Here is a 17,160-nt window from a genome sequence, read left to right as displayed (position 1 = left end):
GAGCCCGAGGCGCGGGCGGGCCCGGCCGGTGGAGCGCGGTCTCGCCGCTCCCGCTGGCGCCTGACGGCGGCTCGTCCTCTCCTCTCCTTCTCTCCATCCTTCTCCTCTCCCTCCCTCAGGGCGAAGCGGCGATGGAGGCGGCGCCCTGCGGCCGCTCTACATGGACGTCCAGGCTACCACCCCGCTGGTAAGGGCTGGGCCTCGTAGGGCTGTGGTCTGTCCCCGCCTTCCCGGCGCCTCCTGGCTGCCCGCGCCCCCGAACCCACGGCTTCTCCCCGCCCGGAACAGGACGTGCAGGGGGAAGGCGAGAAGTGATCTGTGTTCCTGTTGCCTGGAGCGCTCCCCCCCTTTCCCGAGGTTAAGGCTCTCCCTGCTCGCCCGGGCACGGCCGCGGATGAAGCGGTGGCGTTGAAGGTTCGCTGTAGCGACAGACGCCTTGGGCACGGCCGGGTCACCCTCCGAATGGCCGGGCCGCCACGCTCTTGCCGCCGCCCCCGGCGCCCTGCCAGGCTCGGTGCCCTTGTCCGCGATCTGCGGGTGGGAGCAGCCGCAGCGCCGCGTTAGCGCTTACACTGATCTCTGCAGGGATGGGTCTCGCTATCAGGGCCAGCAAGAAATTCATTTAACCGAAATACTTACTGTGTAATTTTTCCTGAGTTTTTAAGACCTTGTGTTGCTTCTGCTCAGAAGAAAGGCCATGTTGGCCAGGGCTTTGAGCAACGTGGAGGCGTGGAACTAGATGATCTTTGAGGTCCCGTCCAATCCAAACTGTTCTGTGATTCTGTATGCTCTGAAAATCCCATTCTTCTGTGATCATCTTGACGCAGGTTAAGATTACGTGTGAGGGCATGGAACTTAACTGCTGGATACTCGTATTTGCCAGAGGCTGTGTTGTATATAACGTGCAATAACCTCAAGTTTTTGAGATCTGGCCTGAGCTAAACCTAGCCACTGCAGTAGAAGTGCTGCTAATCCTGGGGCAGAAGGAGGGGGTGTAGAGGGGACAGAGATGCTTTTCCTTCTCTGTTTCTAAGGCTGGGTGGTTTGTGTCCCACAGGATCCCAGAGTCCTGGACAGCATGCTCCCGTACCTGACGGCCTACTATGGCAACCCCCACTCCAGGACCCATGCCTATGGCTGGGAGAGCGAGGCTGCCGTGGAGAAGGCGAGGCGGGTGAGTCTTCAGCGCTCTGCAGTTGTGTTTTTCCTGTTGGTGAGGAAGTTCAGTGTCAAAAGAAAATCAAAAGCAATGATAAAACTGTTGTAGTTAGCGTTCTGTGGGCTGGATTTAGCAGCTTCCTCTTTGCTTAGCTACACTTTAGCAGATTTATTGCAAGAAAAAATAGATTAGAGCAATTGAAATGGCAGAAGCCAATACTTTAGGCAAAAGTGCCTCAGGATTTTTGGTTTCCTGAGGTCACAAGCATGCTGCTGCAGTAATTGGGCTAACTTCATGTTTTATCTTTCTCCTAATCTTAGCTATGGGTCTTCATCATTTTTTTTGGAAGTAATATCTACTGGGTTTTTGTCTACTTAACTTTTATGGTTTTTTTTATGACAGGCTAATGCTTAATACCGTTACTGCTAATGAGTATGAATTCCTAAAGTATTTTGTATTAATGCAGATATTTAGACTATTGTACCTGTAGCATAACTTTGTTAGATACTAGGCTCAAGGGGGTATTCTTGAAAACATTTTGCATGTGTTTTGCTATGGTCAATTCACTGTATTTTATTGTAACAAATCAAATTTGTATTTCTCTTTAAACAGCAAGTTGCAGATTTAATAGGAGCTGATTCAAGGGAAATTATATTTACCAGTGGTGCAACAGAATCAAATAATATGGCAATTAAGGTAAAAGGTTTATACTGATAGTTATTTATTATGTTAAAATTATGCTCTTAAGAGCTGTATGCAGCTTTCAACAGTTTAAATGTTAATATGTTGGCCTAGTTAGCAAATATATACATTCCTGGATTTACTCCATGTGGTATTCTGCTACATACGTAGAGAAAATATGTTGATATTTTGGTGCCCAGGATGTGGTTTTGAGGACAGAGTATAATACTCAATGTTTATCTTGCATGCCCCAAATACAATCCTTCTGCTTACATAATTAAAGCCTTTTATCATGAAATGTAGTGGAGACGCTGATTACAAACTTTTTTCTGACTGGCTAGGTAGTGTTTTAACCTTTAGTATGTGGTTGTTCAGACTTCTCATTGTATATGACTCCATTGCAAGTGTTTTTAAAGAAGTGTTTCTGTTAATAGTGTCTAGGACTTAGTTAACAGTTTCACAGGCTTTTTGAAAAGTGAGATGCTTTGAAAAATGAGTGCTGATCGAAATACGTAGTGTGACTTACATGTCAGTACCTTTTAGATCCATGACTTTGGGGCAAACAGGGAAGATCCAAATGAATTGTATTTAAATAATTATTTCCTGTTTTTAAGCGTTTCGTGTAAAGCTTGCTTTCTTCAGTGTTCTAATGGCAAATTTCTTGTTCATGGATTGTGCCTGACAGGGTGTTGCAAGGTTCTATAAATCCAGAAAAAAGCATATCATTACTACGCAAACAGAGCACAAGTGCGTGTTGGATTCTTGCCGTTCCTTGGAGACAGAAGGTTTTCGGGTCACGTATCTACCTGTTAAAAAAAATGGGCTCATAGATTTGAAGGTAGGTTGTTTACTGACAGAAAGAAAGTGAAAATAGAAGGGGTTTTTGCTTCAAATTGACCTTGTGTCCTCTTGATGATAAAGAGGAAGTGATGATAGATATTACAAGGTAGAATGAGAGTCACAGTCAAATCTCCATCACAGTTGGAGAATGATTTTCTGTTCTGTCTGGTGCTCTAGACCTTTTCTCAACCAAAACATCCATCTCTTATCCCGCCATTCACCTGCTGTCATTCATATCCATGCAGGTGGAGCTGTTGCATCATTACAGGGAGCTCAGTGTGTGACTAGGATGGAGCTGGCTTTCGTATAGGAGTTAGTGGTGAAATTTCATGACCTGAGCTACTCAAGCCATTAGACACAGCAATTGCAATCCTCCCTTCCAATTGCTGTCCATGAACTGACCCTTCTGGGTGTACTGGCCACAGTCCTGGGATTTAGAAGTTGTAGATGCTTATTTCATCATTTGTCTCCTGTAATACAGGACAGCAACAGTTTTATTTCTAGCCCCATCATCTGGCTTGGAGAGGTGTTGTGTCTATGTGGTGGGGTAGAAGGATCAGGCCTGCAGGTGCAGAAGCATTAGTCATGTTCTCCGAGAACTTTGCTGGCAGACTCCTTCTTTGTGTGATGCTTTCTTGTATATAGTGCAGTTCCTTTATAGCTAACCTTACTTTGTCTAGATGTGGCTTAAGCTGTTTTGGGGGTGGTTAATTCATTAAAGAAAATAGTTCAGAGGAATGTATGAGGCGTAGCAAAAGCCTGTTCTGACTTGATCTAATCAAGTTTAGTGTTCACATGGATTAGTGCTCTCACCCGGACTGTTTGTCAGAACCCAAGGGGTTGTTGGCAATGCGCTCGTTAGGGGGCTGGTGGTTAAGATTTGCTAGCAAATTGAAGGTGTGCACAGGAATCTTGCTTCTGCTGTTAGTCACAACGTCTGTCTGTTTTAATATTTCACCAGGAGTTGGAGTCTGCGTTCCAGCCAGATACAAGTTTGGTTTCTGTGATGACTGTGAATAATGAAATAGGAGTAAAGCAGCCAATTCGTGACATTGGTAAGTACGCCATGGCTTCCAGAGGCCAGCTGATGTCGCTCCTGCTTCATCTTACTTAATACTTTCATAGCCAAGTGCTACTGATGCAAAAGATTAGGTGTAGTATAGTAGTTAAGGAATAAATAGTAATGCTGTCCCAAATAAAAGCTCACCTTAAAAGGGAAATGAGGATGAAATTCAGTACTTTTACAGTAAATATTGCAGCAATTATAGCCTTGTAGTACAGATCAGCTACAGTGTTTCTAGTTTCATGCTGAATTGTATGATGGATGAAAAAATTGCACAGAATAACTGGCCAAATTTTGTTTACATACTATAATGGCTTATTGAGCGCTTGTAGTGTTTAAGAGGAGAAATGTACAGAAATTGGGGGGGCAGGGGATGGTGAGCACCACACTTAGACATCCCCCCCCCAATATGGCCATATACAGTCATGAACAATTGTTTGGAGGTCAAAAGACTGCTGAAGAGCCAGGTTTCTGGAATAGGAGTCAGGGAGATGGTGAGCCAGGCTCTGAGCAGGCAGATGGAGAGACTGGGACCTCAAAGCATTCTGGCAAAGCAGGTAAAGGGAGAGCTGGTGAACCAGGGTCGTTGGAGCAGGCAGGGTGAGCACGTGGCCCACATGCAGCTCCTTGGATCCCACAGTGATTCCTTGATAATGTTTCCCATGACAATGACAAAACACCCCACCCCCTTCATATTCAAGATGTCCTTCCATAAGATGTTTGAGTTTTTACACAGTTTTTAGGCTTTGGCTTCTGTCCTGGAGCTTATACTGCATGATTCTGGAGGGTATTTTCTTCCTGCACTGTGGCTTCTTACCCTTTTGTGCAGCTGATTTTCCTCTTGCTTAGCTGCTGCGTTTTTTTTTTCTTTATTATGCTCAAAGCAGCATTTTCCCCAAGGCTCTTCAAGGTTATATTTCTTCATTGACAAGTAATTGACCATCAGTGAGTTGCTTATAGGCCCGAGGACTCGTATTTTCCTCCTGTGCTTGTATTGTCAAGGCCATTACTGTCTTCCGACGCTTAAATGCCAGAGATAGCTGGTACCAAGCTCTGGTTCCAACAGCAATTTCTTATAACACTGTGAAAACCGGTCTAATAGGCCAGGACTGGGGCCTTGCAGAGTTAACCTAAGGCCCCGTTAGCGTGAGGCGTATGGCCTGATATTAGCAGTAGCAATGCTGTTCTTGCTGGACCACAGGAGGACAGCCTTTCCTGTGAAAGATAACACTGAACTTTTTGTGCAGAGGAGAGGTCTGGGTTGCAACCACGCTAGGTATGGATTCTGTGGAAGATGAGTTGAGTTTTTTTGATGACAAGAATAAAAAATATTTTAAGTTTGCTGCCCATGAGTATTACATTATTTTGTTCTGTAGTATATTTTAACTCTGGATGCAGAAACATTGATTACAGGCTTGAGTGACTTTAGGTGGGAGTAATCAGCATGTGTGAGGACTAGTGGCAATTCTGAGAACGTCTTTGAAGCTGAGTTTTGTAATACTTGGAAAAGAGAGGAAATGGCATTAAAATACTTGGCAAGTATAAACTTGAAAGTAAAGCTGGCTCGTACTGGACTGGTGTTGAGAAGAAAAAGAATCAAGAAAAAAAACTTTAATTTTGTCCAGCTGTGGAGTTGTCCCTGTAGGGAAACTTGGATGTCCCATGCAGCCATTTGTACTTAAACTTGGTAGGTGTTGGTTTGGAAACAATCTAACTTCTTAACAGCAGAAGACTTTTCAACTTCTCAACTGGAGAAATTCACCATAGTCTTACCTGCTGACCTGCCTAAACCTGTGCCCAGCTAGGCATCAGCTAGAATAGCTCCTACACAGCTTTACTGTAAAAGAAACATGACTGCACCCATTTCTTCCTTTGTCACCTCAGAGCTGGTCCTTGCTATAAACTGTTGCTTTAGATTCATTGTTGGCATCACTGGAATTGTAACGATTAGATGAGATAATGCGAGTTTTTTTTGCTTTTGTGTTTTTATTACAGGTGAGATCTGCCGTGAGCATAAGGTTTTCTTCCACACAGATGCTGCACAAGCAATTGGTAAAATTCCTATGGATGTCAACGACATGAAAATTGATATAATGAGCATCAGTGGGCATAAAATTTATGGGCCCAAAGGTATGTACTGAAGTGCTTTTCTAGAGAATTGTTGTTTCCATGCCTACCTTAAGGTAACTACATGAGCTATGAAGTGAAACCTGTCTGTCATAGTGACTGTTATTTAAACTGTAGAAAACTATTCTAAGACTGGTATTGGACTGACTTTGGAGTAGTTCAGGCACTGCTACCAGACCTAGAGCTGCCATAAGTGGATCTTCAGTGCTCTGCTTGGTGTGAAGCAGCACTCATGCTGAAATGGTTGAAATAAAATCACTGCATTATAGGGCAAAGTTTAGACCCAAGTGTAACTTGCAATGAGGAGACCAAAAGGTAACTGGAAAGTTTAAATTCTTAGTGATTTTGGTTGTCTTCTACTTCCAGTGGCTTCTTCCCTCCAACCCCATTTGTGCATTTTTGCAGAATGGTCTTTAAAATCTGGCTATGGATTTTCTGGTTGACACCCAAACAGTAAAAGTTCAGCTATTATCACTGTCACAGTCCATTTAGTTTGTAACACTGCATGTAGAAAGACAGAAATCACGTTTGCTGTATTCTGTGTGCTATTCAGAAACAAAAGGCAAAATTATTATTTTTTCAGTATGTCTTCTTTTTCTGTACAAGCTCTCCTGAGAGCTGTAGACATATCTCTGGACGAGGACTAAGTTTTTAACCAATAACTTTGGGTAGGTGGCAGACATAAATTTTCACAACTTAATATGACCAGAAGTTGCAACCATTCTTCCTGTGGTGACAGTCACTCATTGGGTATGCCAAGGCACACGAAGACATGGAAATCAGGTTTCTAGGTGAGGAGACTAGAGCGTGAAATCGGCTGGCTGTCAAAACTGGCTCATCTAATCTGCCCATTGGAAATTGGTGCCACTGATGAGTCTCCCTAATGAGAAGAAAGGGAGAGGTCTCCTGGGACTGGTGCTGGCCTGGTAATCCAGGGAAAGGAGTTCTTTCAGAGCCTTCTGTTGGAGGTCAGTAAGGGAACATCAATGAATGAAATATCTGCACATAAAAACTTCAGTGCAAAGGGGTGAACTTCAGCTGTGCACAGGAATTGTGAGAAGTAAGGGAAGTACTGAGTCCTTGGGTGGCTGAAGCACACTGGGAGAAACTCAGCTTCTCCCATGGCTGAAGCTGTGGGAGCCTGAATGAAGAGGAACATGAACGGTGGGAACAAACACCATTTCCTAGAAAATATTGTGCTTCTGCATGTGTTCACTACATTTTTCTACAGTGAGGTGTCCAAATATGTGTTTGCTGTGGAAATAAGGAGCGTTTCCAAAGCTTGGAGTCCCTTTTCGTAATTCCAGAACTGTGGGTGTATACTTAAACAGCTTTCCTTGTTTTCAAGGGGTTGGTGCTGTCTATGTTCGCCGACGACCACGCGTCAGGCTAGAACCCCTGCAAAGTGGGGGAGGCCAGGAGCGAGGACTGCGGTCTGGGACTGTGCCCACTCCTTTAGCAGTGGGCCTGGGTGCAGCGTGTGAAGTGGCACAGCAAGAGATGGAGGTATGTGGGAGAAGATACTTGTCCTGGATTCCAGAAAAATAATATAACAGGGTCAGTTAGGTCTTAGATTCATTGGGTCTTTTTGTGTCCATGTGCCTGAATTAAATTTGGTTCTCACGTTGTAACATTAAGTAAATGTTTTGAGATCTTCAAGGACATTTTCGGGTAATTGGAAGTTGGTTTTCAGCTTTAAGTTATGGGTTTTGGTTTGGTTTTTTTTTTTTTTCTCTTGAAGTGGTTTGAATATTGGCTTTCTACAACACGTTTACATTTGACAGTTTTAGTGAAATACGGCTTTAAGTGCTTGTACTCCTCTCTCCATTCTGCCCACGTATTAGCAGCATCTCTGAAATGGAATAAATCATGTTTATGTAATGTATATTGAAAAAAATAAGACTTTCTAGTCCATTATCATACTTATTAAATGCATATAAGTTCAAGTTTACTGCAGCTTTGCAACTAAGAATTTTTTTTTTTCCTAGCTTGGACAGTAGAGGTTTATTTGCTTAGGTCTGGTGTCTAAGCCTCTGTGTGCTGCTATATCTGTTTGTGGGCACCAATGCATTCCTTAGAGCTGGAATGTAAAAATCCTTTAATATAGTGCCAGTGGGATGCATAAGCCAGATACCCGTACACATAGGATCAAGCTTCTTCCTCAGAGAGAGGCAGAGATCTGCCATCTGAGCTGGGTGGTTATGGAAGCCTTGTTAGAGGCTGGAGAGCCTGCAGAGCCAGAATTCTGCACAAGCCTCAGATCTGGATTCTCTTCCTTGCCTGGCAGAGTTTTGGTGTTTCTAAACTAAGTAATATTTGAGACAGCCTTGTTTTCTTGTAAAGCTTTTCCAAGCATGTAAACAAGCATGAATTGCATGTGTGCGTCTGGCTGTTTCTGTGCACCAGAGCTGATACCATACCTTGCTGCTTTTTTAGTGTAAGTGACCTCATTTTTTAGTCTAGAACGAGACACAGTGTGTAGGCAGTTCTCATTGCATGGGTTACATGTTGTAAAAGCTGAGTTCACAGTAATTTGTGAGTCTATGTCTTTATGTAGTACAGTTTGAGAGCTCCTAGGGAAATAAGGGACACTTACCATAATGGGTGCCCTTTCTTGTGTTGCAAAATGCATCATCCTATGCATTGCCTAACTTGTCTTTAAACACAAAGAACTCTGTGCTTTTATGAAAGCCAATTTGGCTGATTGTATATATAGATACTTCTGTATGGTTTGGAATATTTTTTGAAGGGTGAGCTAGCTAGGACCAAATTGGTAATTCTCTTTTAAAACAGTCTCTGGAGTAGGCAAAGTTTGACAGTTTCTGATGAGTTCTTTCCCTAGTAAACCCAGCTACTTAAGTCTGCTCAGGTCTGGTGACACAAAGCAGTTTGAGTGAGGTCAAACTGTACACTGTTTATTATTTTGACCTCTGTTCTGGTTTCTTTGCTAGTATGACCATAAGCGAATCTCACAACTGGCAGAACGACTGGTTACAAAAATAATGAGTGAAGTTCCTGATGTGGTTATGAATGGAGATAGAGAGCATCGCTATCCAGGTAACATTAGCAAAATCCTGAGCCCATTAGAACTGTCTAGCTCCTTGATGTTAGTGGCCATGACTGAATAATGCACTTTAGCTACACATAGTGCAAGTACTGCCATGTGGGGTAGGATTTGCCCTAGATTTCAGTTGATGGAAGTTTTTTTTTTTCCTATTTCATTTATTTCTACATAGGATGCATCAATTTATCTTTTGCATATGTGGAAGGGGAGAGTCTTCTGATGGCTCTGAAAGACGTGGCTCTGTCTTCAGGAAGGTAGGTGGAACGTGTGGGAAGGCTAGCAGTATATTTTGGAGAGAAAATAATATCTGCTAATGGAGGTACAACTGAAGAGGGGTCTCCTCTGTGCCCTGTATTTGCATATTCTGTTAATGAGTCAGCCTGGCACTGATTGCATTCTAAGATTTTGGTTCTCTGAAGTGGCACATTTCAAATGCAGGTCAAATTTACTCATCCTGAAAGCAAAAAAAAAAAACCAACCTAAAATCCCAAACAAAACCAGAAAATCCAACCTAGAAATTCCTACCTGCCAGCCTCGTAGACTGGTTACCTGCTATCTGAGTAGCCTTGACTTGTAACTGGCAGTGATGCTTTCATTCTAAAGGCTATCAGCATTTGAGCAGCTTCTGTCCTTCAGCAGGATTTCACAGAAGCAGCAGATCATAAATAGAATCTAGGGAGGCTGGACAAATATCTGAATTAAATCAGATCATAGTGCCTGTGTTTAATGCAAAAGCAGAAAGAAAATTGAATACACTTTAACGGAGCTCTGTCGACTCTATGAGAGTGACGAGTAACATTTCTGTTACGGAGACAAACTTGATGCTTATGATGATGTTAACGGAGTGTAAAGTTGTCCTCCATTCCTAACCTTTGAGAACAAAGTGGTCAGCATATCTTAATTCGAAATATGTTGGCACTATGAACAGGAGGAATAAGTCTCCACGTGACTGTCTCTGAAGCCACTGAAGATCTCTTCTGAGGCTCTGCCTTGTGCACCAGAGAGCTGTAAACAGCTCTCCGGTTTGTGCTGCATGTTGCTACCTGTAAAATTGAGTAACAACACGTAACCAGTTTTGCCTACTGCTTCAAGATGGAAGTTCTCTCTACTGATGACTGTAACTACATCATCTTGCTCTGGATTCCTCTGTGTGCTGTTTTTCATTTATTTGTTCTACTGCCAAACAGCAGGTTGTGAAGTCTTTTTTTTTCTTTTTTTTCCTTTTTTTAATGTTCCTGTTGGCATGTTACCTTCTGTGGCTAGTTCTGTCTTGGCTCCTTTGTGCTTTTTTCATGGCCTTCACTTCAGCTACCTCTTAGTCTGCGTTCCTGCTGCTTCTCTTTGGCATTGTGTTTATTCTTACTGCATTATCTGTGTTCCCTCTTCTTACCTCTTTGTGCCGGTTTGGGCTGGGATTGAGTTAATTTTCTTCATAGAAGGTAGCATGGGGCTGTGTTTTGGATTTGTACTGAAAACAGTGTTGATAATACAGGGATGTTTTCGTTATTACTGAGCAGTGCTTACACAGAGTTAAGGCCTTTTCTGCCTCTCACCCCACTCCCCACCAGCGAGGAGGCTGGGCGTGCACAAGAAGTTGGGAGGGGACAGAGCCCATACAGCTGACCCCAGCTGACCCAAGGTGTATTCCAGACCATATGATGTCATGCTCAGCATATAAAGCTGGGGGAAGAAGGAAGGGTGGGGGATGTTTGGGGTGATGGCGTTTGTTTTCCCAAGTCACCATTATGTGTGATGGAGTCCCGCTTTCCTGGAGATGGCTGAACACCTGCCTGCTGGTGGAAGGTGGCAAATGAATTCCTTGTTTTGCTTTGCTTGTGTGTGCGGCTTTTGCTTTACCTATTAAACCATCTTTATCTCAACGTACGAGTTTTCTTACTTTTACCCTTCTGATTCTGTCCCCCCTCCCGCTGGGAAGGAGTGAGTGAGCGGCTGTGTGGGGCTTCGTTGCCAGCTGGGGTTAAACCATGGTGCTCATGCTCCTAATTTATTACCCTCATTCCCCTCTAATGCCTGCCCCTTCCATTCTTTGTTTTCAGCAGCAGACAAGCAAGAAGATTGGTATTCACTGGTGGTGTCTAAGAGGTTGGGGAAGCTGTATAGGTTGTTGTACAGAGTCATAGTAATATTAAATGTCTGTAAGTGACTCTTTGTTGGAGGAGATTAGTGAAGTTTTACTTCAGTGTAGCATCTGCACATGAACAAAAGTTTGAAATTTGCCTGCCTTCCCTTTCCCCAGTGCTTGTACGTCAGCTTCTCTGGAGCCTTCCTATGTTTTGCGGGCAATTGGAACAGATGAAGACTTGGCCCACTCATCTATAAGGTGTGTGGAGTGGTCTTCCCTAATGCTTCCAAATATTTTACTTTTCTGCTGAAAGCAGGTAGTGGATTTGTTCCACCCCTCCATATGCACATTATTCTAGTCCTTAATGGTTTTCTTTTGGTTTAGATTTGGCATTGGTCGTTTCACTACAGAAGAAGAAGTAGATTATACAGTGCAGAAGTGCGTGCAGCATGTTAAGAGGCTGAGGGAAATGAGGTGAGCCATCTTCTTATTGAATGTAAAGACTTCTTAGGTATGATAATCATTTGAAGAGTTGGATTTAGTTGAAAGTAATTGTTTGCTTCAAAAATCTATGGTGTCTTTGTATGTAAGCAAGCAGTGTTGCCAGAGTGGGTAGTGGGCCTGGGCCTGGTCTTAACAGCAGTGACAAATTTTTAAGGAAACAAACCTTCTCCCAGATCCTGCCTGTGTCAGGGAAACAATACAAGTAGGGCAAGCAATGTAGGGCAATACCTGGAAGTTTCTAAGCCAGAGATAGTATTACTGAATTCACGTATCAGTAAATTGTTTTATTTTGGTGAAACTGAAAGACTCCTGACTCATCTGGACAGTGTCAAATGTGAGGGCTTAGTCTCCAGGAGACACGAGTACTTCATGCCCAAAGTGGGAGCAGGAAATCAGGTGGAGCATCTGCCCTCTCACCTATTCTATTTTGGGCTGAGGACAGAGTTGAGGACTAATTGTCTGAAGCTCACTGACCTCCAGAAGGGGAAGATAGGCAGATAGGTATCTCCTAATTTCTTGTTTAGTTGATGAGGTTGTCTGTTTGGTTATTGTTGTTGATGTTGTCCTGTGCATTTTAGATAGCCCTCATTTTTCTCCTTTCTTTACAGCCCCCTCTGGGAAATGGTGCAGGATGGAATTGACCTCAAAAGTATTAAATGGACTCAGCACTGAGAAAATATCACTATCCATGGACTAGATGTGGATTAAAATGCATTTCCTGTACATTCCTGAACAAATTATGCAGCACTTCTGGTTTTTGACTCTTTCTCATCACAAAGTCCAAGAAGCCAGAAATGAAACTTGTCTTTGTCCTGGAGAAAGGCAGGATGATGTAACACCCATTGCATTTATACTGACACACAGAAATTTATGCTAAAACATAATTTATTTGGAAATTTATTTTCGAATAAGAAAATTAAATCAGTGTGTTACTCCTGGGCCAGTGAAATCCTGGCAAGATGTTGTTGCTTCTCAATGTAAAACATCCCGTGTAGCTGTTCTGTTTGCAGCACAGGCCTGTTGCCAGGCCTTCTGTTCTTTCTTCTTTGAGGCAGGCATCCTGCAACAGCAGCTGTTTTTGTGCCACTCAAATGCGTTGTACTGTGAGAAGTTCTTAGATAGGAAGAAGCTTGGCATTTCTAGAGGAAAAGGATGCCTCAGTGTGGCTATGTGCCTTCACAATTAAGTTGTACTTGCAGTTAAGAACAATTTTTCTGAAACTGAGTATTTTTGGCTCTTTTTCCTTGGTCTTATCTTTTTTTGGGTGATGCCTGTCCAAACTGGTGTGCATTAATCCAAAACATCCTTCTGCATTACAGAGTTTAATACAATGATGATCCACTTTGCTGTCCCCTCCATTGTGTTTTTTCCATGCAATGTTTTCTAAGTAAGGAAAGAAAACTTGAGTGACTGGGGGAGGAGGATAGGGAAAATATGTCAGCTTCAGTTGCAGTACCAGTTTAGTTGGAACATGAGCGGTGGAGGTGGTGGGGAGAGCAGAAAAAGTGCAATGTCTTAATGGAGTCTGAGTTTTTTTTGTTATGGGCTTTTTTCTTCCCTTGTGATGGGTCCTTTGCTGTTACTCAGAGTTTGCGTATGGGCCATTGGCTTCTGTCACTTCAGGGAGTCTTGCCCAGCTGAGCCTGGATGTTTGGAGATAAGAACATGCAGCTCTGGAGTTTTCTCTGAGTGATGGACGGTACTTCTGTCTGACTAGAGACTTACATGGGAATTCATTCCCTGCAAATGCTGGTGAGAAGTGTGTGTTAGAAAGAGTTTGATGAGACTAATTCATATCAGTGTTTCTCCTTTCTTACCTTTGTTGATCTTTCCAGTAGGAAATGTAACCCTGTATTGCAAAGTGCCTTTGTTTCAGTTGCGTAAGCAGACAGCTCTCAAGTTAGTTTTGTTGACTGATGGATGTTGTATTAGCTGCTGAATTTAATATACCAAGTAGACAGTATGTCTTCAGTTCTGGATGGTATCTACCTCAAGGATGAACCATGTAAAGTAAAAGCTGAGGCTAAGTCTCACAAGGTGGATTGCATTACAGAAGCTTGTGCTTTTTTTGTTACCAAGGTCAGATTTGGTTGGTTGTAATGCAAAGCTAATCCTCAGTTGTTCTATTTGAAATTACTAGCTTTAGCAGTTTTAATATTGTGGGGCTGGCACCTTATATGTCATCACAACATTTTTAAAACTACCATATGCATAAATAGGTTTTAGAGGTGTTGTATGTACTATGTTTTATCCTTGGGCCATATATGCTTTCTGGATTAAGCATGAGATAACACTTTCCCAGCATGTTTTAGAACTATATGTTTATGAAATTGTTCTTTGTGTTTCACAGATGATAAAAAATTATAGATGAGACTTAAACTTGGCTACTTACAGTCTTTTCAGATCCACCATTATGGCTGAACTATGCAGCACTACCAATAAGTTGCTAAATTGCAGCCTTTCATTAGAGAACAGAGATAAACTGTGTTTTCTGTGAACACTGTTAGAGTAAAATGTTTTGTATGGGGAAGTAAACTTTGGGAGGAGAATATTTACAGATGGAACTGTAACTGTAACTCAGAAGCAAGGGAGCTGTGGGGTTTTGTGGGCCTTTTTTTTTGATTAATTGGAGCCATCTGGAGGGCATTAATTTAATAATACAAGGTGAGGATTTAGTGCCACCATTTTGCAAGTGTCATAAAAATTGAACCAGTGTGACAAATAGGAATAAAATAAACTTCCAGTAGTGCAAGATAGTTAGGTAATACACAAGGGGAGAAAAAAATTCTACTTGATGGATTTTAGTGTTTCTAAATGCTGATAGAGCATATCACCTAACTATAAAAAATATTGAATATTTCTTTGGGAAGGATAATACAGAATTAGACAGTTTCCTGTTCTGGACTTGAGGAGACAGAGAGGAAGAAGGTTAGTTAACAGATTTGTTGACAGTGTTATACAGCCAGCCATAAACTTACTGGGGACTTTTTGAAATGATAAATTAACATAAAGTGCTATTGCTCCCAACAAAATACCGTCTCTTATCTTTGATTGGCTTGCTGTTTGTTCAGTGTGATGTCAGTCATGGTCCAACTGTTTTCAGTCAAATTGTTTTCTGCTAACAACATGTATGCCCCATGCTTTGAAACGATAAATGATACAGTTTCCCAAAGCTGAGTCCCAAAAAGTTGGCCTAAGAGATCTCTTCTCCACTAAAGACAGTTTTGATTAAATTTTAGGATGGTGAATAAGGTCCTGCACTGGAAGAAGGCAAATGCCAGTTTTTAAAATGGACAGGCTGGGTGCTTGGGAGAACTGAGCACTCCTGACAGCTGATGTTCCTCCTGTCTATCCAAAACAGTAATAAAAAAAGGCTGGTACAAGATGCTCTTACAAGAAGAAAAGCTTATACTAATGAGCAATCAAAGTGGTTTTGTGCTGAGTAGGCATAGTAAAACCAACAAGGTGTTTAATTTAATTTTAAAAAGTAACTATACAGGATCAGTAAGGCACATCATAGCTGACTGACAGATTTTAAGTAAAGATAGGAATGAGGAGAGTATTTCTGGGAGGCGTTCTGTGAGGATTATCTCTGTTGAACATTTTTCTAAATGATCTGGAAACAAGACTTGTAGTTGACACGTAGTAATCAAAGGAAAATACAAAATAGTATGAATCATTTAGTAAGCTGGGTTCATTCTTGCAAACCACATCCTTGTACAGATGAAGGAATGGGATCAGAGGTTGCGTTTACAGAATGATATCTCTGGGGTGCTGGAGAAGCAAGGAGCCTGGGATTTGGGGTAGTGCTTCCAGACCAGTGATGTATAATGCAAGCAGGAAGACATTTTTATTTCAGATGTGGCATCAGCACAATGGGTGCCGATTCCCTCAAGCTTTAGTTTAAAACTTCCTGTGTATATTGTTTTCCCTAGTTGCGTACCTAACACCCTACTTCAGTTTTGGTTTGGGTGGAGGAGGCAGATAAATTAGCTCGCTCTCAATAGTTTCCTAGTACCTAATAAAGGCAAATCCCATTCTTTTCTAACACCGTTTTTCTTCACCTGCCTTCCACCGCATGCGTGTTACAGGGGAACGTACTGGTTACCAATGGTTACCAATGATCCCTGTCCTTTAACCTTCTGCCTACCAGTGTTTTGCTTTCCAGAGACACTTTTCCCCCTGCTACTGGTACCTAACTGCATCATGCTGCCAACTCCTCTTTGATACCCTTGGTCACTTGGCATGTTCCTAATACTAGTCCAGGATTTTGTTCCTTCTCATCTACCCTACAGACAGATCTGCTTCTGTTAGTCTTGAGCGAATTAAATATTCTTTCCCCATGAAAATTTGGGTATGGCTGAGAAGACAGTTGGAGAACTGTGGAGGTAATCTGTGTCATGGGCATCTGTTCCAGGCTTCGCTGCAGCTGAGCTGCAGCACAGACCAGAACGCTTGAGGTGCCAGGACACGTGCTGGTCTGCAGCAGCTGTGTAGGGCATCAGGACTTCCTCTCCAGTGCGTCTTCATGGAGTCAGTACAGACGCAGTCTAGAGGCCCACTGAGGATTATGTAGTTCGGTCCTGGTTTTTTTGCTGGTCCACACAGTCAATGTCACAAGTATCTCCACCAGACTTTATTTCAGCAACAAAAAGCAACATGGCAACTCATTGCATTGCACAAAAGCTGTAAAGTCTTAGTCTTCTTCTGACCTGGGATACTCCAGCACTGCCCTTTAGTTATCCTACATCTTTTCCCTGCTGCAGGGTGGCCAGTGCAGCCTGGGAAGTGCTGCAGTGCGACAGAGTTAGGCCCTGAGCTGCAGGTGCTCCTTCTGCTCCTCATGTACTTTGGGCAAGCAGCTCTCCAGGGGGTCTGGCAAGCCTGGCTGTGGATACTTCTGGTGACTTCAACCACCTGCTTCTCTTGGCTGTGTCCAGGGGTGTATGCTGACAGCTAACCCAGCCTAGTGTTACTAATGCTGTTGTCCCACAAATGGGGTTTCTTTACCTGGTGTGCAAGCCAGTAACACAGAGTCGAGGTATTTTCAAATTAATTTCATTGATGCGCATGAATGGGTGCCTGTCTCAAGACAGCACACCTTTGTCTCAAAAATTCCCACAATTGGTTCTTTCTTCTTTGCCTCTCATGTAAATTAGTGTGCAAACTCTGTCTTCTTCCTTCATTATTGTCTTTTGAGTAGGTGGTGTTATTTGAGTAGGTGGTCAATGAGTTAATGGTCATGATCTCCCCCTGTAGGAATTACCTTTTACCTATTTTTTAGCTCTTCAAGGTTTATTGACCAGACCACAATCCATTACCTTTTCTGACAAACATAAAGACCCATTGTCTAATAGTTGGTTCCTAAACCCTAAATCATGTCTAGTTATTGTTTTCCTATTTTAAATATTAACTGATGGGGGCTGTACGCAGGACTTTAGTAGTTCCCTGGTTATTTCAATTGTATTGTACATATTAATTGATAACAATGCTATAAAAAGACAAATTACTGGATACTACCTATGGCAATCAAGGAGTGATGTGTAAGCAGATGGCACACCTAGCAAGACAGAAAGGAGGTGGTAGCTTGACAGAGCTGATAAATTTTCGGGGCAGCCATTATCATAAATACCAAATAG

General features: G+C 42.6%; 1 protein-coding gene across 1 annotated transcript in view; it reads left to right on the top strand.

Annotated features, from left to right (window-relative positions):
- The window catches only part of NFS1 (NFS1 cysteine desulfurase), a 12,507-nt gene extending 43 nt beyond the window's left edge, over nt 1-12,464 (top strand). Inside the window, exons 1-13 of the mRNA XM_010564508.1 lie at nt 1-25; nt 103-187; nt 1,058-1,174; nt 1,772-1,855; nt 2,526-2,678; nt 3,642-3,735; nt 5,739-5,873; nt 7,219-7,376; nt 8,822-8,927; nt 9,107-9,188; nt 11,192-11,275; nt 11,402-11,491; nt 12,130-12,464. The exon at nt 1-25 is cut by the window's left edge and continues 43 nt beyond it. Of these exons, the coding sequence (XP_010562810.1) occupies nt 1-25; nt 103-187; nt 1,058-1,174; nt 1,772-1,855; nt 2,526-2,678; nt 3,642-3,735; nt 5,739-5,873; nt 7,219-7,376; nt 8,822-8,927; nt 9,107-9,188; nt 11,192-11,275; nt 11,402-11,491; nt 12,130-12,193 (1,277 nt within the window). The 3' untranslated portion in view covers nt 12,194-12,464. The remainder of the gene's footprint in view (nt 26-102; nt 188-1,057; nt 1,175-1,771; nt 1,856-2,525; nt 2,679-3,641; nt 3,736-5,738; nt 5,874-7,218; nt 7,377-8,821; nt 8,928-9,106; nt 9,189-11,191; nt 11,276-11,401; nt 11,492-12,129) is intronic.
- The last annotated feature ends 4,696 nt before the right edge of the window (nt 12,465-17,160 follow it).

Source organism: Haliaeetus leucocephalus, unplaced genomic scaffold (genome assembly GCF_000737465.1).
Source record: "Haliaeetus leucocephalus isolate CR32 unplaced genomic scaffold, Haliaeetus_leucocephalus-4.0 Scaffold182, whole genome shotgun sequence".
Taxonomy (NCBI): Eukaryota; Metazoa; Chordata; class Aves; order Accipitriformes; family Accipitridae; genus Haliaeetus; species Haliaeetus leucocephalus.
The sequence above is the reverse complement of the archived record's forward strand: the minus strand, read 5'-3'. Positions and strand labels throughout refer to the sequence as shown.